The sequence below is a fragment of the Magnolia sinica genome, chromosome 17, assembly GCF_029962835.1.
Source record: "Magnolia sinica isolate HGM2019 chromosome 17, MsV1, whole genome shotgun sequence".
NCBI classification, from domain to species: Eukaryota; Viridiplantae; Streptophyta; class Magnoliopsida; order Magnoliales; family Magnoliaceae; genus Magnolia; species Magnolia sinica.
This window is the reverse complement of record NC_080589.1, coordinates 3,264,672-3,290,645: the sequence shown is the minus strand read 5'-3', so window position 1 is coordinate 3,290,645 and position 25,974 is coordinate 3,264,672. Positions and strand designations below refer to the sequence as shown.

Sequence of the window (25,974 nt, the reverse complement as noted above, 5' to 3'; positions counted from 1 at the left end):
TAAAGAGGTTCGGCAGTTTCATAATAGTCACGAAGATTCCGAATATTCAAAGATCGAACAGGTCTCCAAGTGAACTAATTGTAACATATACCCAAATCAAGAGAAAATGGACACCAAGTGATTCAGGTCCTTGGTCGTACATCAATCAGAATAAAAATATGAGAGAGCTCGAACTGGTTGAACCAATCTCACCAACTCTACAATCAGAAGGGATCAGGATCGTTGACAAATGTTGCACTAGGTGATTTGATTAGATTGTTCAGATGCATAAATGGCCATGATCAATTTGATGTTTAGGATCGACGATATAGGTTCTCCTAATTGGATACAAGATCTATATGCAGGGTTCCGAAGATTCCAATATGAACAATCTCTGTAAAAGTAGAGATATGAAAACCTACTATTCCATACCTACACGGACCTTCCATATTCATAATGCATGCCATCAAACCTGAAAGATTCAGGATCAGCAAAAAACCTAGCGATTAGTCACTTTAACAACCTATAAAAGAAACATGCGATGAAGAGCTCGAGGAATATGTCAAACACAAATATATTTTCTTTACATTTATCTTTTCACTTATCTTAACATAGTATAGTCTACTCCTAGCATAGATCACTATTATCCAGCGCTTTCATTATAGTATCATAGGCTTAGATTAAATGTCCACAACTTTAAATTGCCAGATCCCGATCAATTGAGTTCTTATTTGGACGATCATCTTTCAAGTCACATCATGTTGATCATTCACCTCGATTCATCTATTCTTACAGACAAATCAAGTATTTATCTCTCGTTTATTTTAATACTAAGTCACTTGTAATAAGCTTCATTCAAATATTAATGAAATCGGCATTATTTTAGACTTATTTTAATTTATTTATCCATCCTCATTATTTTGAACAATATTAATAGTAATTACCGGTGAAAGAAAAGTCCTAAAGTTGTAAGATAAAAGAAAATCCACCAAAGAGAACTAACCCCTAGCCTTTTACAAATCATGTGATTACAACCCATGGCCGGCTCGATAGCTTTATTTCTGAATCTGATCCTACTTATTCATTTCAGTGTATTGTCACTAGCGTTCAATCAAACATTAAGTCAAATATGCTCGCACACGAAATCTAAATGAGGGCCCTCACTCACGTGTGGTCTTGTGTATGATTGAATGGCACGAACAAGGGGCTACTCATGTGCCATGCAAATCTGTGTGAAAGACTAAGGTATTTGGAATAAGTTAACGTTTTGCATTCCTTCAGTTTACATTCAATCCAAATAGATCATATTGCAATTTTGCATACTTTAGCTACTGGATCAGGGTTCCAAACTATTTAACAGATGGTCCTCACTACTGGTGGATGATACACAACAAAATCTTCAAGATTGGAAGATCCTATCAGTTGTCCACAAACCAACAGACAGAAAATTGTCCAAATCAAAGATAGAGTAAATGATCAAAGCGTTGAAATATTCCAATCTTTTTCTTTTCTTTTCTTTGATGCTCCATCCAAAGAAAAGCCCTCAAACAAACGGTTTGGATCTTTATTGTAGCAAACCTGGATTGCCTACAAGGAAAAGTAAAAGTCCATTCAGTGACATGGTTCATCAGAACGGTGCCCACAAGATGGACTGTCTGGATCACTGTTCACATGTGAAATGTTCAATTTGGAGTCCTGAGTATATCACATCTGGGCTCTCAAGATAACATTATTGCTCCAACTTATGAACAAGACTGATTGCCATGACAAGAAAATAACATTTAGTCCCTGTTTTTGTGGGTAGGTTTTTGGACAATCTGTATCAAAGGAAACATGGATGAGATCTAGACCTTTCATCAGGCAGGCACCTCCCAGAATAGGGCAAAAAGAGTTCGATTTGCCTGTCACGACACGGTATCCAGAGGGTGTCGCCCTACACTGGGACCCACCTGCTGAGTGGTTTGATGATCGAAGCCATCCATGTTATGAATTACATGCTATTTAGGCTACCTGAACAGATGATTGTGACCATCACAATCAGTGGATGAATTTAAACAATACAAAGAAGATTTTCAATGGCTCGCATCCGGCTCTATAAAACAAGGTTTGGGATCATCAATGAAGCATTATTACAGGAGATTAGCTTATTTATGGCTGTAATGAGAACGTGGACAGTTCAAATCATTGGATCATTTCAACACATGGGCCCCAGTGGGTGGCAACATGGTGGATCCTGGGACGCCACAGAGTAAATACAAACCCATATATATAAAAATAAAAATTTTAAAAAAAAGAAGCTAAATTCATGCAAGCAAAACAAACATCAAATTGTATTAAGCTTTATTTACACACTTCACATTGCCGTCGATTAAGATTTTTTTGTTTAACAAAAAAGAACTCAATTATTCTGGAAAAAAAAATTTGTTTTCCAGTTTGCCCAAACCTGAAAGGCTTGTAAGTTATTGTAGCTCTAAAAAGCAAGGAATGAAATCATGGATGGGCAATTTACCTTACTACCTTTCAGATGAAAAATGATTTAAAGAGTAGATAGCCTAGGCATCAATCCAATACCGCAATGACCGCATCAACAACTTCTTGGGTGGTGCTCCTTCCACCAAGATCTTTGGTCCGGTACTTGCCTTCTGCTATCACGCGCTTGACAGCAGTTTCTAACCGATCAGCAAAAGAAGGGAACTGCAAATGCCGCAGCATCATCGCGGATGACAGAAGCAAGGCAACCGGGTTCGCCTTCTTCTGCTCCACTATATTCTCATTCCCCACATTGCCTGCCGAAGCACCTTGCTCGAATACGGCATGATCGGCGCCAACATTACCTGCAAACGACAAAATCCGCAGATCTAAGAAACTACATATAGAGGCATCCATACATCATCATCATCATAGCAGCAACTTCAAGTCAGCTATACAAAATACCCTCCCACATACACACTAGAGCAAATCATTAAACCATTTCCCATCCCCTTCCCAGTCTTTCCATGGCATGGCCCACCTGAGTCGTGGATTGGCTGATTGTTTTGCCCCATGGCCTAACGTCGTGAGGCACACCTGAGAGACAGCGTAGATGGCACACATACAACCCGGTAGGCTGCACAGAGCTTGGGTGTTGTACCAGCTGCATACCACAGGTGTTATAGAGGATTTCGGTCCGGTCAGTCCCTGAATCTTTAAATCTTTACCAAACATAAGAAATCAAGGATATCATTCTACCATTTCAAAATTTATCGGGTAAAAGAATTGAAGAATAACAGGTGGAAGGGAATGGGTATTAATGGTGTCATTTGCAATTTGGTTGGTAGCAACTTGAAAAAGAATAACCAGAAAAGCTAGAAAACATGGGTCAGCCATCTGCATCTGAGTGAATATATCTGTGCACTTCATATTCTTCATATCTCGTCTGCATTCCTGAGTTCTCCTACCGACCCCTATTGGTTGGGATACAACTTAGATGATGATCGTGATTCCTGAGTTCCCCTCATTACCAAAACAAACTCATGAATGAAAATTTGGCTTTTAGAAATCTAATCGATCAACAAAATCAGATGCTAATTACATCATGATGTTTGTTTATTTACAAATCACTCCAGGAAAATACACAGAAGAATTGAAGATAGGAATGAGTGGGTTGTAAATACCTCCGGGCATGACACCAGTGCCTCCCGCAATACCTGCTGCCGTATTTGCCACCAGATTTCCATACAGGTTTGGCGTCACCTGCAAATGTAAATAAAAGTGCATTAACTAATGTCTCGATTAGTTGTGTATGCTGCAGTGAAACAAAGTCACAGCCAGCTGAGCCTGGACAATTATATGATAAAATTGGAAGATTATAAATTAACGAAATGCTCCGGGGTTTTCAGAGCACCACAAGTTATGGTGCTCCTAGTTGCATTGGTTTACTTGGACAGCTCAGCTAATCAATATGTACCGTCTATCAAGTCTAGAACACATTTCATTGATTACCATGCAAAAATCGCACTGATCAATGATCCAATCCAACCTTGATATGGCCTTATTTTCTATAACCATCCCTTTTCCAAGCCATGGATGGGATGGTTATGATTGCCTTAAAAAAGTTACTCTAGAATCATAAGAACTCCATGATGAGCCCTAACAGATGGATCAAATTGTTGATTGGATGTATTTGCATAAACCATCATGGCCGTCCATATTAAGGGCCATCCTTCAAATGGTTATTGTCTGTCAGATTGGCGTGATGTTTGCATGGTAGTCCATGAAATGTGCGTTGGAAGTAGTGAATGGTCTGGATCCATGGATTGGTCTGTGTAAGTGTCCCAATGTAACTATGTGCATTACAACTTATAGTGCTCTGAGAGCACTGGAGCATTTCTCACTAAATTATAGAAGAACCCATTCAAATAAATAAATGTATTAAAAAAACCATTCTCCAAATATATATAAATACAAAGAGTGCCAACCTCAATTAATTTGGATAAGGCTTAGATGATGATAAGATAAATACAAAGAGTCCAAAGTTATGATACATGAAAAATGGATCATAATCAGTAAGATTTTTGCTTTACTAAAAAAAGTTGATATAAATTGACTATTTGAAAGGTTATGGCAAATGTAACTGTATTCAAACAATTGGCAACAATATCAACATTCCTGGCACTGAGGTAGTGAAATTATTAGGGCATTTAGACACTTGGACATGGGAAGTAGGTCAGTGTCCATTTAGAAGATAAAAACAGATTTCATAATCTGAAACTCATGAAATCTTATACCTTTCACCTTTTAATATGTCAAATGACCAATTTATGTTTTGTTAAATGGTATTGAGTGAATCAAATCATGATTTTTAGCAATGAACGGTGTTTCCTTGACCTCACTTTCTCCTTGCACGTTACAGTTGCGCGGCGGTTCAGAAAAGGTGATCAATTCAATTCACTTTATGTGACATTCTTTTTCCCGGAGATTTTTTTTTCTTTGGATTCACAGAGATTTTGGATCAGTGGCATGGTTGGGACTTCCTGTCCTTCTTCGTGTATCAACAGACCAAATAACCAATTGATATACCATACATCTTCCAACAGAACAGTGTTTCCTTGACCTCACTTTCTCCTTGCACGTAATGGTTGCGTGGTGGTTCAGAAAACGTGATCAATTCAATTCACTTTATGTGACATGCTCTTTCCTGGAGATTTTTTTTACTTTGGATTCACAGAGATTTGGGATCAGTGGCATGGTTGGGACTTCTTCTCCTTCTTCATGTATCAGCAAAAGCACGAGAGGAAATAGGTTTCCAATACAAATATCTATGCGTGCTCACTACTTTAGCAAGAGAAGCTTGCTTCAATGGATGCACTAAAAGAAAAGGAAAACAAAATATTTATCATAGATGAAGGCTCCATGGCTCTTCAATCTCATTCCTAACTCAGCAGAACAAGTTCACGACCTTCCACTATTAGAGTCCTTGTAATAGTGTTGGGAATAAAGTGCGAGTGTGCAACCCTTCATGGAGAGCCTTTGCATCATAATTCTAAACGATTGCATATGCAAATGCATGAATCAAGAAACACAAGATAATATCTTAATATCATGGAAATATTTAGAAACAAAAAGTACATAAGCAAACAGATTTAGATTCAGACATGAATGGCTACGGATATAAACTGACATCAAAGCTTCCATTATAAAATCAAATCCAACTCAGTGGCAGATCCTTCGGATATAACAGAACAGAATTAACCACCAAATAAAACGACTAGATGAAGTAGAAAACTGTCTGAACAGTAAAATAACATACCATGACATCGAATTGCTCAGGCTTCGAAACAAGTTGCATGCAACAGTTATCCACAATAATCTCATTATACTTTATCCCAGGATACTTTGTAGCAACCTCTCGACAAGATTCTAGAAAGAGACCATCTGCAAGTTTCATAATGTTGGCCTTGTGTACGGCTGTCACTTTCTTTCTGTTGTTAAGGTAAGCATACTCAAATGCATACTTAGCAATTCGCTCTGAACAGAACTTTGTGATCACCTAAAAAAGCCATCAATGAGAAACAGACTAATTTCCAGACTAGGAACCTCAAAATAATATTAAAAATGACTAAAGAAAAAAGAAGAAGAAATGTTTCTATTGCCAACCCTCACAATAGAAACTAAAAACAGGCATATGTCACCACTGACTTACTGATCTATTGTAAATATATCATTGAGATACCATTCATTAACTAAGCAGGTGATACTAACATCAAATTCGCAATTTAGCAATGAATGGAAAAAATCAAATGAGCTGCTAGCAGCCATGGAACATAAATGTTTGTTACCTAAAGGACTTATCATGGTGCGGTCCTGGCGTCTACCATTTACAGTATCATACTACTCGGAAGTTGAAAGATAAACTAGAACCAAAATTTTCAGATGGCATGTAGAAGGTAGGTTAGCTCTATCTCCATGAGTTAGCCAAAGGCTTGGAGTACTATGTTATTCTGAACTAGTAAAGCTTACTCATCGTTGTCATTATAGCCTTGTCCCAGTCTGTTACTTATTTAAGCTTGCTGATTAAAGAAAGAGGAGAAACATCAACTAGATTTTCAGTGGAGATGACACAGAAGCTAGTCAGACTCATGCAAATATCAGGAAGAGATTTGTGATGGAGCTAGGGGGTGGGGGCACCTAGGAGTGGCAACGGGTCGGGATCGGCCAAGCCAGGCACATTTACTGAAAGTGCCAAGAATTGTCGCCTGAACGCAACACATTACCCTGTGGCCTGATCCGAGCCACTTGAACTCTTCCAAAGGCATGCACAAGCCAGCCCAGCCCAACTAGTGTATACATACAAACATACACACGTCATGAGTGTGTATCTCTACTTATCATCAATCAATTTGTTTCAGGTATTGGGCCAGGTCGGTTAGGCCATCTTGCCCAGCCCATTAGTAAGGTAGGAGGGTCAGATTGAGCTCAACTTGAACCCAACCCATTTCCTTAAACAGGCCCAAGAATGATGAATTGTATCAATATCCGGATAATTTTGTATATATAGGAAGTTAAGGATCCTTTTCTTGATTTGTTTTGTAGAGATTTCACAGCTCCAATCAGTTTTTGATTCATAGTTGTAAGTTCCCACAGTATAATAGATTGGTGACATGAAATTTGTAAAAGAAAAAAAGGCAGGAGTCATTTCAATATTCCTTGATCTCAAGGAGACATTATCAATCATTGAAAAAATCGGACAAATAGAGAAAAGCCGGCTATCAGAATCAAACCGAACAAGCTTTTCTTCTTCTTTTTTCTAGAAAGGGTACCTACACCCACAACGCGCGCTCGCACACACAAATACTTCAACTCAGCTGGCCTGAATCAGCCAAGTCAGCCTGATATGCAGGTATCCGACTCAGCAGTTTAAACTTGAGGGAAATTGTTTGGGGCCCACCCATGGTGTTCATCTGACATCCATTCCAATCATCAGGTACGACCATCTATTATTAGCATTTAGAGCAAATTTTAAGCAAAAAATTGAATTTATGCGGGCCACAACAATGGAAACAGAGGAGTGTATCTCCAATATCACAGTGATCTAAAAATCCTAACCATCCACTTTAAATTGAATGGAACCAAAATTGGCATTTTAGCCTGTACCAGAACGTATCGGCCAATATGAGCAGTAAGAACCAGTTTCAGCAACAACCAATGCAGCCTCCGAAGCCAATTTTTAAACCTTGATCAAGCCACATTTTAACCCAAGCCCAACCCACTATCCAGTTAACTCGGCTCAAACCCACAACAGAGCAGTTGGGCCTGTTGACCCGCAGGCTAGCCCGATCCATTGCCACCCCTAGGGGCACCAATAGCTTCTTGCTATAGATATTGATCAGCTTCAAAAGAGCTCATTTCTATATTATTATTATTTTTTTAAAATAATAATAATAAAAGAAAAGAAAAGAGCACCCACATGCACAAGTTTGACGGAGTGCAACCCATCTTAACTCTATCAAAGTAAATCGGAAATTGAGAATGCTTATATAGAGCAACATCAAAAGTTGGTTACAAGTCCAATCTATCTAAATTTTACACAACAAAACACTGATTATAAACATTGGGTTGCACGCATGTTCATGCAAAGTTTAGGAAAGACCTAACCAAAAGTCCTATGCAAATACACTTTGGGATACTCTACAAGAATTAAGTTGCACAAGAGGAAATTAGATATAGATTCTGTGTGTGGTCTAATGATTCCTAGATCAACTCTGAATTCAACCATTCAACTATGGTCACGGGAGATCTCTTGGTGCAGTAAGAAAGCCAAATGATGATGGAGATTCTGTAAGGAGTGAGAGGTTCTTTGGAGAAGAGTTGTTGCTTCCAAGTATGGTGGGAAGGAAGAAGTTGTGATCCAAGAGTGGAGGTTATTAGGGGTGACGGGCCATTCATGTAGAGAGCCATCTCAAAGTTTGGTGATTCCTCTTAGGGCGTGGGCAAAATCTTCTCGAAAGATGTGATGTATAAAGTGGGAAATGGTGAGAGGGTTTGATTTACGGAGGATCTATGGCTTGAGAATTCCACCCTTGCCAATAGATCTCCAAGAACTACTCTGCTCTCAATTAGAATATTATTATAACGAATGGTAGATGTATGAAATGATCTTTTGAGAGAGAGAGAGAGAGAGAGAGAGAGAGAGAGAGAGAGCTCTCAATCAGAATATTATTATAACGAATGGTAGATGTATGAAATGATCTTTTGAGAGAGAGAGAGAGAGAGAGAGAGAGAGAGAGAGAGCATGGAATTGGTGTATGGTAAAATTATATGGTCCTTCAATTTTGTAGAAATCTACGGGACTGTCAAATTGTGTTGGTAGTTAAGTTTCTTGACCTTCTTAACAGGGGCTTCCTTTATCCCCATGATGAAGATGAAAGGGCGTAGGATCCGTTTCCTCAAGGCTCCTTTTCCACTAAGCAATTCCTTATAGCAATTTGTCCATCAGAATCATTTATGCCGCCTGGGTGAAAGTTTGGGTTCCGAACTCCCCAAGTTGAGGCATTTCATTGGCAGCTATCATGAGCAAGATTCTAATGCTATCTTTCAAAGAAGAAGAAGAAGAAGAACGAGAAGAAGAAGATTCTAGTGCTCAGCTACCCCTCAGTAAAGGAATTGGACCTGCGAGCATTTGTGTTATGTCCTGCAAGGAACAGGAATCGGTGGATCATCTCTTAATACAATGCAATATAACTTTTAAGGATTTGATCCAATTTCTTTGGCCTTTTCAAGTCAATTGGGTTTTACTGGGATCGATAAGGGTCCGTTTGGATACCACCAAATAAGTTACTTTTTCTACTTGCAGCAGTAGATAAGTGACTTATTTCAGATACTTTTGGTTTATGATTAGTTATAAGTAACTTTTTTTACTTAAAAAGTACATAATCACTTCAAGGGTATACACATCCTTGTGTCAAGGGTATCCAAAGGCAGCGAAAATCAACTAAAAATTGTTTTTTTTTTTTTTTCCCAGAGCAAGTTGCATCAGATCACCCTGAACATGAACCCACTTGTACAATCTGAGGACCCAATGACACCATACACATACTTCTGACTTTATCACAAACAATTCATGGGGAGTTATATGATACTCAGGCAGCGAATGATGCTTGATATACAGGCACTTGGATATTGTACATGTGGCAAACATTAACTCAAATTAAACCGATTAAATTGTCAAATCCACTGTCGCTAAGTCACAGTCCCAAAATCAGATGGTTTCAGTAAACCTAACCTTTGATTCATGAACAATTGTTTGTTAAAATAGCACGATTGGCTTTCTTCTTTTTTTTTTGTTTTCATTTCTAACCATCCAATAAATGTCCAGCAATCTGATAGGTAAATAAGTAAGCGTAATTTTGGGTTCATGATAGATCTAAACTAGGAACCATTAACTAGAAACTTTCGTGTGACTTACATGTATGTGACGTTTGCAGTGTTTAAGGGGTCGTTCGGATGCCTGTAATTTTTTAAGTTGTAAACACATTACACCTAAAAAGAGTTTCAGGTATAATCAGTTTACATGCTATTCCATCTGGCTTTTAAGTGGTAATCTGTTTACGGGTAAATAGATTGTGTGTTTGACTAGCCTGTAAAGTATTTACAACGAATAAAGTAGGTATTCATACCATAGAGCTTGGGCGGTGAACCTTTCAAAATCTACAAATCACATAAGAAAGACTTGATTTTTTTAGGGCCCTAAAAGAGCATTAAAACATGCACACACTAAACAGATTGGACGTCTTCCACCCATCACAGTGGGCCCCAAATGCAATCTAGAAGTTTTTAATGGTGGACGTCCCATCCTTCCCACGTGTGGTCCATTTGATAATGGACAAGCTGTTTTTTTAGGGCCACGGGAGAGCATTGAGGGAAGTACATGATGAACAGATTGGATGTACCATACACATTACGGTGGGCCCTACATATCATGAGTGTATATTAACCATTGTGTTCTAACATGTATAATGCTTTTTTAGCTGTAAAGACTTTACCTATAAACTAAAACATGGCTTTTTACCAGGTTTCAGATTACAGCTAAAAGTAGTAATTTGTTTACAGCCTGTAAAGGCAATACATGCATCCAAATAGCCCCTGTAATCAAATTACTTGTAATCCCTTTACAACTTGAGGATTTTACATGGACTACGGGTAATCTGATTACAGGGGCTGATTTTACATGGATTACAGGTAATTTGATTACAAGGGCTATTTGGATGCATGTATTTGCCTGTAAAGGCTTTACAGGCTGTAAACATATTAGAACTTTTAGTTGTAATTTGAAACGTGGTCAAAAGCCATGTTTTAAATTACAGGTAAAGTCTTTACGGCTAAAAAAGCATTATACATGTTAGAACACAATGGTTAATACACATTCACGATATGTGGGGCCCACTGTAATGTGTATGGTACATCCAATCTATCCATCATGTACTTCCCCTGATGCTCTCCTGTTACCCTAAAAAAATAGCCCGTCCATTATCAAATGGACCACACAAGGGAAGGATGAAATGTCCACCATTAAAAACTTTTAAATTGCATTTGGTGCCAACTGTGATGGGTGGAAGACATCTAATCCGTTTAGTGTGTGCATACTTTAATGCTCTCTTATGGCCCTAAAAAAATCAAGTCTTTCTTATGTGATTTGTAAATATTGGAAGGTTCACCGCTAATGCAGGACAACTAACCACTTGCTCTAAAAGCTTGAACTAATATCCCAGGAAAATAAACTACTGTGATGGTTGGAAATCATCCAATCCGTTTAGTGTGTGCATACTTTAATGCTCTTTTATAGCCCTAAAAAAATCAAGTCTTTTTTATGTGATTTGTAGACTTTGGAAGGTTCACCGCTGATGCGGGACAATTAACCACTTGCTCTAAAAGCTCGAACTAATGGAGCATGGCAAATTAATCGATTTATCTCATAGCCCAGGCACCACATCCATGGGTTGGGTCCTTGGCCAAACTCTCCTCGTGGGCCCCAGATCACATGAGTTCCGCCTCACACGGGCCACCCACGCCGAGTGTGCTCCCGCATCCCACAGGCCACCCCACTCGAGCCCAGTGTGAAAATGCCCCTACATTAAACACCTTCGGTAAGGAGTCTCAAACACGAGACCTGCTCTGATACCAATTTGATGCAGGACAAAGCAAGTGGTTAGTTGTCCCGCATCATCCTCCATCAAAGTGATTGATGCAGGACAACTAACCACTTGCTCTAAAAGCTCGAACTAATAGAGCATGACGAATCATTCCCTTTATCTCATATAGTCCGGGCCCCACATCCCATGGGTTAGAACCTCGGCCGACCCCCCTCATGGGCCCCACTTCACATGGGTTCCGCTTCACACAAGCCACCCACCTCAAGTCACCCTGCTCGAGCTCGCTCTGATACCAATTTGATGCAGGACAATTAGCCACTTGCTCTAAAAGTTCGAACTTTTAGAACAAGTGGTTAGTTGTCCCACCCACTCAAGCCCGCTCTGATACTAATTTGATGCATGACAATTAACCACTTGCTCTAAAAGTTAGTGGTTGATGTGGGACAATTAACCACTTGCTCTAAAAGCTCGAATTGATAGAGCATTGCCCCTGCATTATTCACTCCCAGTGAAGAGTTTCGAACACGAGACCCCCTGCTATGATACCACTTTGATGCAGGACAACTAACCACTTGCTCTAAAAGCTCGAACTGATAGAGCATGACGAATTAATCCGTTTTATCTCATATCCCAGGCCCCACATCCCATGAGTTAGGAACCACTTGCGTGGTCCTGTTGCGCGACCACGCAACGGAGATGAGATACACGATTATTGATTTGGTGGGTGGAAGACATCCAATCCGTTTTGTGTGTGCATACTTTAATGCTCTCTTAGGGCCCTAAAAAATAAGTCTTTCTTATGTGATTTGTATATTTTAGAAGGTTCACCGCTGATGCAGGACAATTAACCACTTGCTCTAAAAGCTTTAACTAATAGAGAATGGCAAATTAATCATTTTATCTCATGGCCCAGGCCCTCACATCTATGGGTTAGGTCCTCGGCCGAACTCTCCTCGTGGGCTCTAAATCACATGAGTTCCACCTCACACGGGTCACCCACCCTGAGTATACCCCCACATCCCACAGGCCACCCCACTCAAGCTAAGTGTGAAAATGCCCTTGCATTAAACACCTTCGGTGAGGAGTCTCGAACACGAGACCTCCCGCTCTGATACCAATTTGATGCAGGACAATTAACCACTTGCTTTAAAAGCTTGAACCCCCCACCCCCCTCGTGGGCCTTACTTCACATAAGTTCTGCTTCACACGAGCCACCCGCCTCAGGTCAACCTACTCGAGCCCGCTCTGATACTAATTTGATGCAGCACAATTAACCACTTGCTTTAAAAGTTTGAGCTTTTAGAGCAACTGGCTAATTGTTTCACCCCACTCGAGCCCGCTCTGATACCAATTTGATGCATGGCAATTAACCACTTGCTCTAAAAGTTCGTGGTTGATGCGGAACAACTAACCACTTGCTCTAAAAGCTCGAATTGATAGAGCATGGCGAAAATGTCCCTTCATTATTCACTCCCGATGAGGAGTCTCAAACACGATACATCCCGCTCTGATGCCACTTTGATGCAGGACAACTAACCACTTGCTCTAAAAGCTCGAACTGATAAAGCATGACGAATCAATCCCTTTTATCTCATATCCTAGGCCCCACATCCCATGAGTTAAGAACTTGGCCGAACCCTCGGGCCTCACTTCACATGGGTTCCGCCTCACACGGCCTGCCCACCCCAAGTGTGCCCTTGCATTCCACCGGCCAACCCACTCAAGCCCGATGTGAAAAATGCCCATGCATTAACTGCCCAAGCTCTATGGTATGAATACGTTATTCATTATAAACACTTTACAGGCTAGCCAAACACACTATTTGTTTACCTGTAAACAGATTACCACTTAAAAGCCAAACTGAATAGCATGTAAACCGATTACACCTGAAACTCTTTTCAGGTGTATAGTGTTTACAACTAAAATAATTACAGGCATCCAAACGACCCCAGGTAATTTCTAAATTCATGCATATCACCCATCACACTCTCCCAGAGTATCAAAATTTTTCTCATAATTTCTCTCTTCACAGCGCACAAACCTCAATCTAAGTCTAACATTACCAATGCAACCAAAAATATCCATTTTAATGAAAGAATTCGATCAATCCCACAATTCATTTGCAGCAACGGATTGACCAGTAACAGAGACGAATTTCAAATACCTTGAGGCTCTCAACAACGCCAGGGACGACCTCATGCTCGAGCCCAGAGTACTCGCCCTCTGTGTTCTCCCTGATCACAACGATGTCAACATTCTCGTGCCTTGTCGGGAGCCCCTCAAGGTTGAAGCAGTTGACGAGCGACGCATAGAGGTCAAGCTCCTTCCGGAGCTGCACGTTGAGGGAACTGACACCACCGCCGACCGGGGTGGCCAGGCCACCCTTGAGACAGACCTTGTTCTTCCGGATCGAGTCGATCACCTCCTGCGGAACCCGCGTCATGTCGCCGTGGACATCGTAGGACTCGAAGTATACTGGAGCGTGCATTGTCTCCATCACCTGCTGTACGGCGCCGGTCACCAGCGGTCCGATGCCGTCGCCGGGAATTAGGGTTACGGCGCGGGGGGCTCCGTCACCGGGGCGAGGCATGTAGGTGACGGATCGGACGCTGGTCTGATCAAACCCTAACCCTAGAGAAGGAGGAGAGGGTTTTCGGAGGAGGTGGTGGATGAGAGGTAGCGTTCTTCTCGCCATCCTAACTCTAACCCTATATTTTATTTCCTCTCTCTCTCTTTCGGTTTTTAGGGTTTTATCTTTTTCAGATGCAACGGTTTTGAGAGTGGGAACAACTGCGACGAACGGAAAGAGAAGAAACCATGGAAGAAGGTCGAAACTCTCTTTTGCAGAGAGAGAAGGATTTCGTTCTCCTGTGTAAATGGCAGGTAGTCCTCGGACGACGTGGAATTGTAGTCCGCCACCTAGGCGATGTGGAGCTAGGGGTACAAATGAATCGGATCGTATGATGGTCCGACCCATTTAACAATAGCTGGACGCAGACCCAACCCATTAAAATGCATGCCAGGTTTGGGTCAGTTCCAAGTTGCCAGCTGGTTAGGTATAGCTATAGAAAGAACCAGACCCGACCATTATGATTCGGATCCATTTAAAAATAGCTGGGGGTTTAAGTGTGTATATATATGTGTATGTGTGGGAAAAGGTTCTATACGGTCGAGCTCATGGGAACTCCCCAATGAGGTCGAGCTGTGTGGACCCCACCATGATGTATGTCAAACATCAACACTGTGCAGTTGATGGGTCCCATTTAAATTATGCGATATCCCAAAAATCAAGCGTATGAGTAACTCAGGTGGGCCATACCATCTAAAATCAGTTGGGTATGTGTATATGAGTCAGGTTTGGATTGAGTCTAAGTCAAAAGCAGCTAACTGATTGAATATGTGTGTGGAGGACCCAAAGCCAATGCATTGATCATCTGAGTCGGGTCCAGGTGGAGGATAGGAATCACAATTGAGTTTTCACATAAATAATATTACAAACCAACCGATAAGATCAAATTGCCAGGGTGGTCCACTTAGTGTTTTTTTTTATATGCTATTAATTAACAATAGGCTCGTGATTGATTAACTACTTTTCAAAAAAAAAAGATGGTGGGCCATTATCATAGACTAGCTCCAAAGAATTTTTTTAAAAAAAAAAAAAAAACCAAAAGCTCACATGATTAATTAACTACTTTTTGATATGTATTGGGTTTTGGTGGGTTCCATTAAAGCACGACCTAAATCAAGCCAATTTGAAAGCTAGGTCAAGATCAAGTCAGGTTAAGTTGATTTTTACGGGACCTAAACCTGACCCATGTAGTAATTCAGGTTGCGCTTTTGGATGAGTATTGTAGGGCCCAGCTGAACCCGGCCCATTGACAACTTTAGTGATGATCATGCCCATCTATATTTTGCACGTTTGTGCTATCCATGGTAATTGAACTATAATAATTAAGCTTTGATTTATTGGGAGGACATGAATTACATTAGCAATTTCAATACATTATTTCATACTCCTTTTCTTTTTATTGTTGTTGTTCATCTTCATCTTAATGATAGATGTTGATGTATAAATCTGCTCGATCATACCTCACTTCCTGCAAGCCGCTGAATACCTATAATTAGTGGAGAAAGGAGAGAGAGCTAAATACTAGGGGTCAACAACCATCTCCCGCCTTCAATATATTGGGTCCCAATGAAATTCTTCCCCTCTTCATCGGATAACGACGGGGACCAGGGAACTCTTCCCATCCTATTAGACCCAGGTCCACTGCATTTGTACTCTCCATAGTACACAGTCCTGAAAAAAATGAAAAATAATATCATTGTCAATGACTATGATCTAATTGAAGCTCAACTTCAACCAATCAGGGCATGTTTGGATGCCATATTGAATCCGATTGTGGTAATGATCTGGTAAAGTAGAAATATCTGAATTGCAATTTCATTAGCATTTGGATCAAGGGTCTAAGATGCGAATTGCAATTTTGTTACTTTCAATTTGGACATGGTTTTGAACTCTCTTAAATATTGTTAGTCTTATGTTCATTTTATTTTTATTAAGAGAATTGATCCCATACTATCTTTCCTACCAACTTGCGACTTTTGCGTTGGACGTCAATGCGATGAAAATTATAGACCCCACGATGAAGATCGCCTAGACAAATAAAAATAAGGCCATTTACACAATTCGAACCGATGGGTTAGTTATTTGAGACAGTACAACACCGCAAGTGGTGGTGCCATTGCTTGTTGCTTATCAATTCTCCATGTTTAATTCAAACATTTTGCAATTCAATTCACTTGGGCATCCAAACACATCGTTGACAATCCAAGAAATGTGGAACTTAGCCGAATTTGAACTTATGAATCGCGTTTTGGGATTCCCCAATCGTCCCATCCTTGTGGTATGATGATATTGTCCATGAATGTGTAAGAGAAAACAACTGTCGAATGGTCACCCCACGCTCTTCCTAGTTATGCCCTGCCGCTTCCAGTTATTTTATAGTTTGTGAATGAAAATCCGCTCATTAAGGTGGCCTCTGTCCACCTTTGGGCTGTGAGAAATGACACTTTGCCAGTGAGTTCAAGCAACATTCCTACATGCAATGCAAAACTGGTTAGCATGACTTAATATGGGCATGTACATGTTTGGGTGCCACTAAAAACGAAATTTATCATATTTTCCCACATCCATGCCCATTGGAATGATGTAGAGCAGGTTGTGGATACTTTCTTGTCCAAGATAGACCAAAGAAGGCCTAATCGGAAGTGAAAGTGATCTGTATCATCAGAACCTTAAAACATGCGTACCTCGCAAACTAGAATGAGTTACTCCAGTCAACCAACATTGTTATGCGGAGTTGCCCATGCCAAATTTGCCATATTCCATCAATTCAACTGTCAAAAATCCATTTTATTTTCATTTTTACTATTTATAGTAAGTTTTAGTTTAATAAAAACTCTTCGATCTTCGTTATTTAAGCTTTAGGAGTTGTGTCCAACATGAAAAGCACTTAAATAAATTAGGAAAATAACTTGGTTAAGCAAAATAGGACGATTACTATAAATAGTAAATTTTGTACGAATTTTAGGAGATTTAGGTGGAGTTTGATTTGGAAACTTCTTCCAAGGTTTGGTATAACTATTTAAAATGGTTGTAAATTTGTTTTTGTTATAATTTTGAATTTATTAGTCCAGAGAAGCTTCATGGATTCAGAGTAGTTATCCCATCGAGAAAGATGGTGATCATCCTCATCACGCTCATCCTTGCCTCATGAAAGCATACTAAAAATAGATATGAATCTAAGATTGTGGCCCACCTAATCCATGCCTACCGAAAGCATACCAAAAATAGGTAAGAATCTAAGATTGTGGCCCACCTAGGTGTTGGGCTGTCTTGAAATTTAATTGGGGTCTATTTTTAGGGATGGGGAGTTGATGGGAAATGATTAACTATGGGCAGCAATAACAAAACTTCGCTATTGGTGAACTGGTGATGAACTTCACCATCTGTAGTCAAACAACAATACCAGAACCTCACTGTCGGTGATGGGGATTGGAGATAAGAGAGTGACCTCATAGAGGTTTGCTAGCATACACCCTATGTATACAATGCAACTCTTCGGGAGTTTAGCCTTTGAGTCCAGGGAAAGTTGTAATGATCCAAACTGTTTATATGATGGGTCTCAGTTTGTGTGGTGGATGGATGTGAAACAAAAGCTATGAAATTGATTATTTCAGCCATTAATAGTTTCACGCTTAAGCCATCAATATGGACGGACATCATGACCTTTATAGAATCAATGGATCAAAATGCTCAATCTGAGAGTTTCTCTTTGACCCCTTTTGTTGATTTGGTCATTATCACATCAACGGTTTGGATCATTGAAAATAATCTAAATCTAACCAATAAATTCCCAACGTACTTTAGCAGACTTGAGAACGTCCCAAGTCCAACCGGTTGGACCATAATTTATGGTCCATCCAGTGAATAACTTCCAAAATGTCATGTTACTGCAACATCCAATCTTTCCAGTAAGTGGGCCCCACCACGAGGTTCATCAGTGAAAAAAATTAGACGCATCTACTTATCAAGTGGACCATTCAATAGAAAACAATATCTAGCCATTGATAAGTAAAGAAATACAGTAGGGTCCACTTGATGAACGGATGGACTTGATCATTTCACCAAGCAATCCTCACGACGCTGAACCTATTGAACGGGTTTGATGTTATAAGCACTTGAAAGATTGGGATTTATTTGATGGGTGAACCTTAAAAATGGGGCACCGCTTGAACTTGAGATGAATGGCTTGGATCCAATGGGCACGTGGGGCCATAAAAAAGGGATGGTGGTGATCACAGACATCATATAAGGATCTCCCAGCTCCGAAGATGAAGTCCACGGTCCCTTGGATGAGGCAGTTGTAGAAGTAATGTAGGCCTCTGTGATCATAGAGAGTGTCCTGATGGCCATAGAAACTGCAACGGTAGAATGCTCCTTTGCTGCCTGATATACGAAGGGCCACTGCCTGTCCTCCATCGTTTGATCTATGGCTGTCCATAATGCGGGCCCCACAATGAAGATCTCCTACGTTTGAGGTCCACTTGATGTCGTGTCAGTGATCTTATACGGCTCAGATCGACTACACGGTTGACACTCTTGCACGTGTGGTAGGATGGACATTGATTTAGCATCCAGTCGTGTAATTCCTCTTTGAGAAATTTTGACAAAATTAGTTATTTTTTCTAGTTGACTTATCAATCGGGACCGTCCAACTCCATTAAAAATTCACAGCTTTCAGGATTACAGACAATGAATGCCGCCCTTTAATTCCATTTTTTTTTTTTCTTCCGTTGCTTTCAGGACCACTGATTCGACGGCTAAGAACATCCAAGCAACATGTAGTTTGAACCACTTCGTATTCTCACTAGGGGCAACTAGATGGACGGTCCAGATTCATAATTCACCATTGTACGTGTACTGCAGAGGGATGGGTCTATCACTTCGAGAAGCGGATTGGGTGGTGAATGTTCTGGGTACCATCATGATGTATGTGTTTTATCCACATAGTCCATCCGTTTTTTCAGGTCATTCTAAGGCATGGCTCCAAAAATGAAGTAGATCAACATCCCAAGTGGACCACACCACAGGAAACAGTGGTGATTGAACGCCCACCAATAACAACTTCTTGGGGCCACCGAAATTTTGGATCGGGCTGATATTTGTTTTTTCCCTTCATCCAGATCTTTGTGATCTTGTAAACAGGTTGGATTGAAAATAAACATCACGGTGGGCCCTAGAAAGGTTTCAACAGTGGGTATCATTACCCCCACTGTTTCCTGTGGTGTGGTCCACTCGAGCATTTGATTTGCTTCGTATTTGGAGTCCTGCCCTAAAATGTGCTTTCAAAACGGACGGACAGCGTGGATATAAAACACATACATGAAGGTGGCCCCACAGCCCCTGCCATTGGGCATATCTGTAGAGGCAGGGTAGAGAGAGAGAGAGAGAGACTGTGAGAGTGGGTAGAGGTGTGCATATTGGACCCGATCCAGTGGATCCGACCCGATCCGACCCGACTCGGTACCGTTCCGAACAGAACCAACGGCCTAAATCGGCCCTGATCGAGTTTGCCAATCTAGATCTGATCATTTTCGGGTCAGGTTCGGATAGAGGTGTATCCGGACAGAACCGATCCGAAAACTCGAACCGAAATGGTCCGACCCGACTCGACCCAACCCGACCCGGATGTAAATATATATCTAAACAAAAATTTCATAGGCTTTTCGCTCGGCGCCAAAAAGTCCCGCTCTATCTCTATATCTATCTATTTCTCTTTATATTTGCCTCTCTTTCTCTGTTGAAGTAAAAAAGTAAGAAGAAGGCTAATTAAATGTTCTTTGATAGATCAAATTTTCTTTTTTTGCTGTTGGGTTTTATAACTTCATGGTATTTCTCTGTTGGAGAGGAATATATACAGAGAAATGGTGTATAGTTTAATTCGAAAGAGAGAGAGTCGTACTCGTTGCAGGTTGACGGTCATACCCGAAGTTGACGGAAGTAGATTGATTGGATCGGCCGGTGTAACGGGTCTGATCACGAGGTATGTATTATATCCAAACCGTCCATCCATTTGGTCAGCTTATTTTAAGGCTTCAAACAAAAAATAAGAAAGATCTAACCTTCAACTAGACCACATTTCAAAAATTAGTAGGTGATTCAACGTCTGCCATTGAAACCCTTTCTAGGGTCATATTAAATTTTGGATCAAAATTTGTTTTTCCTCTTCATTTGGTACTTAAGATCTTATGAAATTTATTTTTCCTATTCATTCAGTTACTTGTGACCTTATAAATATATTGGATGTAAAATAAACGTTATAGTGGGCCATACAAATTTTTTAACGGTGAAAATCATTATCTCTATTGCTATTTATGGTGTGGTTCAGATGATCTTTGGATATGATTCATTTTTTTGGCTGATGCTCTAAAATCATCTCTAAAAATAGATGAATGGTGTAGATATAATAAATACATCACTGTGGGGCCCACATAAGATGTAACATTGATCTCCTTTGAACCGTTCTCACAACTCGGAGATCGAGGAGCGTCAGTGGCTCAGTGCTGTCTTCGCACAACACGAAGCCAATAGGCTAGGGAGTAGGGAAGCGGACTGCGTACTGAGTAACTCAGTACGGTAAGCGTACTGAGTAAACTCCGTGGGCCACTGTGTCACTCATGCGTTGTATCCACTCCGTCCATTTCTTTTAACACATAGTTTTAGGTCTCTATACCAACAATGGATTATATCCAAACCTCAAATGGACCACACCACCGGAAACTGTGTGAATTGAAAATCTACCGTTGAAAAATTCTTGGGGACAACAGAGGTTTTAGATCAAGCTGATATTTGTGTTTTTCATTCATCCATGTCCTTCTCATCTTATGAACAGGTTGGATGACAAATAAACATACTGGGGGCCTTAAAAAATTTTCAACAGTTGAAATCAATAGTTTCACTTTTTCCAGTGGTATGGCCCACTTAAACTTTGTGTATACATCAATTTTATATTGAACCCATAAAATGATCTAGAAAAACGAATGGACAGCGTGGATAAACCACATGCATTCGTAGTGGGTCCAACCGAGTTTACTCGGCACAATAAGAGTATACCACACGGACCAATTTCATGGGCTAGCTGGTGCTAGCTACAAATAGCATTTATAAAGCTTCTCTGAGAAGCTATATCACGGGTGCGAAGCTTCTTCAAGAAGCTACATACCAATAGTTTTTATTCAACTGGGTAAACTATGTGGGCCCATCGTGAATTTTTTTGGTTTATCTACACCGTCCATCAGTTTTTTCAGATCATTTAAGGAGTTGATACTAAATTTTAAGTGAATTCAATAATCAAGTTGATCACACCATACGGAACACTGATATAATGATTTTAATGTCGTTGGAAAAAACTAACGATTCAAGCTTTCCCCAATCTGATCCGACTCGGTTTTCTTGACCGGGTCGGACCCCGATCGATTCAGGTCAACAAACTTTCGAATCTGTTCGAATTAGATGATCCAAACTCGGTCCCGGATCGGAACGAGTTCGGATCAGGTTCTACAAATTTCGAATCTGGTCGGGTTAGGCCGAATCCGATCCGACTCGGTCCGATGCCCACCTCTAAGAGTGGGTCCACTTGATTCCCACAACCACTAAAAAAGCCATCATCCAAGTGGACCCCACTTGATTCCCACCACCACTAAAAAGCCATCATCCAAGTGGGCCCCACTTGATTTCCCACCACCACTAAAAACCCATCATCCAGTGTTAAACCAACCAAAAACTAACCGTCCGATCAGGACCGGGCCAATTCCATAGGTGGGCTCCACTTTTAACAATCTATAGTCAGTAGAAGCTACCTCAAACTTCATATTTGAGGCAGTGAAGTAATCAGCATTGATAGCAACGGTTGCACTGTTGAATGTATGCAACGGTTTCCCATCTTTTCCGAATCCAGCAGCTGTGTTATAACGTCTTGGATTTTTATTGTTTTAGATTTTCAAAAATACTTAAAAAAAATTTTATTAATTAACTTATAATATCACTTAATAACCATTAGCACTCAATGCTAGTTTATACAGGGATGGTATCAATAAAGAACCGCACAGGTCCGATTAATAAACCGTAGGAAGCCAAAGAATCCGCCTGAATCTTGACTAATAGACCAAATCAACCCCGTTACTCCTTTAGCTTAAAACCGACGGTTCAGAGTAATCATGACCTAATCTCAACTTCCACTAGTTATAAATAGGCTCCACTATGAACATAGTTAATCCAAACATTAATCATTGCCCACGAGAAATCTCACTACCAAATTCATTTAAAAAATGCCCCGATTCTCCAAACGAGCTTTAGATCGCTCATTAGTGGGCCATTGGTTCCAAAACTATAGAATAATGTTCGTTTTACTGGGCTTGACGTCCATCGCGGGAGTCGGACCTGGGTACTGCTCAGAACCGCTTAACTTGAGCCGAAGGACGAGTGCATGAGAAGTGCATATACCTTAAAGAAATGAGCTAGAACTTAAGTGAATTGGGTTGTCCACTCTTATTCAAAGTTGAGAATCTCGGACCGTCGGTTTACGACCAAACTTTACCCGTGGAGTAAGGATATTTCTCTGCTCATATCCGTATAGGCGCTACCCCAATCGACTATCGGTAACCATTGAACAGACTTCTAATCATATCTGTCGATTGGCTCATCCAAATGGCGGGCCGATCATATACATACGTAGATCATCATTAGGGCTAACTATCGTACGGTGTATATTGACTTGTACACCCTATAGTGGGTCCTGGAGGATAGAAAAATCCTCCCATAGGGTTAGTATAGTAAAAACCCAACACTTGGGGCCATTTGCACCGAATCTGGCATTATAAAAGGGGCTTCTTTGGGGCACCCCTCTCCCCATACGAATTTTCCCTAGGAGGAAAGGGGAAAAGGGGAGAAGAGAAAAAGGAGAAAGAAGGAGAAAGAAAAAAGGAAGAAGAGAGGAGGGAGAGTGAAGAAGAGGGAAGGTGGGTCATAGCTCTAGTGGGGCCCAAAGGAGACCGATTCTTACAACTCCTCACATCTTCCTCAACCAATCCATCATCCACAACCGGGAAGAACCATCTCCGCCTATTGGGTAGGTAAATCCCTCATCCCTTTCTCGAAAACCCTTGTGTTTAGAAGGGATTGGCATGTAGTTATAACATGCAAGTACTTACTTTGGAGATTTTGTCCGATCGACCCCAAATCCACGCTCCTAGGTTGTTTTCCAAGTCTTCAATGATCCATAGGTACGGACTATTATTCTTAGGTAACCTAGACCAATTCTAGTATGAATTTCATGATTTTGAATGTTTGAGTGAAGTATTTGCATAACCTAGAGAGAAGCTAGCCAAAACCTTACATGATAGATCCCCCAATGACATGAAATGACTATGCATTACTTGTTGTTCCTTAACGTGATTGGGCATGAATTTGATGAATGCATGTTCATTTAATGCTTGATTCTTGTATAATGATTCCTTATAGCTTGTAGGTTACATTAATCCTTGTTGTATATGTGCGCTTGTATAAGTCCTTAATGTATGTTATGCTAACATTAATCCTTGATGCATGTTTGTGTTATGAATGAATTATAGCTCTTGATCTCACCGTTAACCCCCTCACAACACACATGCACATTCATTCCGTATAGGAAAATCTGAATTCCTATGTTAGCAAAAGAGTGCATGACAATATTTGAGCTTAGATGATAAACCATGAATTGTTGAAGTGTTACCGAATACCATTAAATTCTTAGGTTGGTCAGGAAATTGAGGAGAGTGAAGGTGGTGCCAATGGCAGGACTATCCTGAGGCTAAACCCATGGATTTGGGCGGGTGCATGTGGGCGACAGTAGTTAGACTATATAGGTCGCTCGTACCCGATGTCGTCTGTCACGTGCTTGCCTGAATTCGTGCGGTCTAGTCTACTTACTGACCAACCTTGTTTGTTAACCCTATCTACTCACACGTGTATGGAACCTGGGATACCCTTCAACCGTTGTCGCCCATTGATAACCACTTGAGACCGATCCACCAACTCTGAGCTGGACATGGTGAAATGGGACACTGTGCCCGAGCTGTCAGCGTACGCTGAGGTGACGAGACTCCTTGTAGTGACCGCGGGCGATCCATTTTCTTAGCACTCCCCATGTGCTTGAATTTGGGGATGAGAAACTCGACAGGATCACGGATCGTGGAGCCTTGGCATCGCAACTAGTTGAGGGCATTGAATATGTGGGGTGTATCAGTCCTGCTGGATGAATAAAATTAATTAAGAACTCGGCTAACACTATCACATCGCATCGCACTAGTTAGGTCGGCAACTCGGCAGTCGAGGTCGCAATGAGGGAGTGTTGTCATATACGATCGTGAGACGATGTTGCTTGAGGGAGTGTTGTGGTGAGGGCATGTATCATATCATTTATCATGCATATACATTAACAAAATTAGTTAAGGTTTTATGAATGTTTGCCTTTCATTAAATTCGTGATATAATTAATGTTTGTTGTAACTTAGGATTAATAGCACCCACTAAGTTGATCACTCACTCCCACTCTGGGACGGTGTTTTAAAACACCAACCAGACTCTTCAGTAGTTGCAGGTGACGCTGAGTACGAGGAGCATGACGGCGCGAGTCTGGATGAGGAGGACGAGTTGTCCTACTTCCAGCTGATGGGCGGTTCTCCACCGGCCTAATAGACGGATTTGGAACGTTGGGTGTTAGACTCAGCTAATCATTCTTTTTGGACATATTTTTGTGATTTTTTTGGGCAACGCCTTGTGCGACCCATTCATATTATTTTGGACTTGTATATTTAGCCTCTTTCATCTCAGTAGACTACTAGTTGTGGTTGTGTTTCATGTTTCAAGAAATTTCATATTGCGCATCTAAACCTGATTAAGTGCAAATTAGTAAAATCGGTTATAAGTGATTCCCAGAAACTTGGGAGTCGAGTATATGCACGACCCCCAATTTCCAGGGCGTTACATGTGTCGTTCCAAAATATGATTGGTGAGCTTTCAAAATCCCCTAAAAATGTGATGAACGGCTTTGATTTCGGGATCACAACCTTCTCCCTACATCAGAGGTCCACATAGATTTAGGCATTTCTTTCATTGAGAAATAACAACAAATGGACCATGTTTAAGCCTCTTAATGGGCCCCAGATAGCCCACTGGACTTCCTGCCAAACCAAAACTAACCGCGTATGGGCCTGAACCCTTGACTTGATAAATAAATGGGCCGTACTGGGCTTTTGGATGTAATGAGTTGTATGGTTGGGCCGGGCCTGTAGTCAAATAATAAAGGGCTTATAAGGGGTTTCACATTTAGGCCCAATTAACGAATTGGGTGGGCCGTTTAAAAGTTTTAATGCCTGGCCGAGCCAGCCGAGTCAACCCATATTTTCAATGCTTAGCCGAGCTGGATAACACTCCACTGAGTCAGACCCGACTCGTATGACTCCTCAATCCACCACATCCCTTTACTTTGACATACTCCACTGATTATTATTATTATTTTTTTATACCGTGGCTCATTTTCCATTTCTTGCCATGAGCAATTTTAACTGTTTGGATTATTGTACATCTATTTTATACAAACGATTGAAGAGTCAACACCATTTTAAAATGACGGACTAAACTTTAAATATTCTTACAGAGTTGTTAAATCATATGAGACTATAATATGGAATCTATAACTTGTTTATGATTGTTATCATTTCGTCCTTTAGTGACGGATTAAGTCGGTTGTTAAATCAATATTTT

The 25,974-nt window shown here is 40.7% G+C and overlaps 1 protein-coding gene and 1 pseudogene across 1 annotated transcript; both read right to left on the bottom strand.

Moving 5' to 3' along the window:
• Positions 1–2,285: 2,285 nt before the first annotated feature.
• On the bottom strand, positions 2,286–14,491 carry LOC131230403 (isocitrate dehydrogenase [NAD] regulatory subunit 1, mitochondrial). The gene is made up of 4 exons (XM_058226309.1): positions 13,771–14,491; positions 5,768–6,007; positions 3,633–3,711; positions 2,286–2,813 (listed from the first exon to the last, which is right to left on the bottom strand). Exons 1-4 carry the CDS (start codon positions 14,299–14,301, stop codon positions 2,539–2,541), a joined length of 1,125 nt encoding a protein of 374 aa, XP_058082292.1. The 5' UTR covers positions 14,302–14,491; the 3' UTR covers positions 2,286–2,538.
• A 1,258-nt stretch (positions 14,492–15,749) lies between these two features.
• Positions 15,750–25,753, bottom strand: LOC131231747 (probable pectinesterase 53; annotated as a pseudogene).
• Between the last annotated feature and the right edge of the window lie 221 nt (positions 25,754–25,974).

What these genes read in the sequence shown, in the direction of transcription:
- LOC131230403 (XM_058226309.1), bottom strand. Translation starts at nt 14,301, where the DNA reads ATGGCGAGAAGAACGCTACCTCTCATCCACCACCTCCTCCGAAAACCC. An exon ending in GCGTTGTTGAGAGCCTCAAG is followed by an intron (nt 6,008 to 13,770) that starts GTATTTGAAATT and finishes TGGCTTTTTTAG; the next exon opens with GTGATCACAAAGTTCTGTTC. An exon ending in CTGAGCAATTCGATGTCATG is followed by an intron (nt 3,712 to 5,767) that starts GTATGTTATTTT and finishes TTACATTTGCAG; the next exon opens with GTGACGCCAAACCTGTATGG.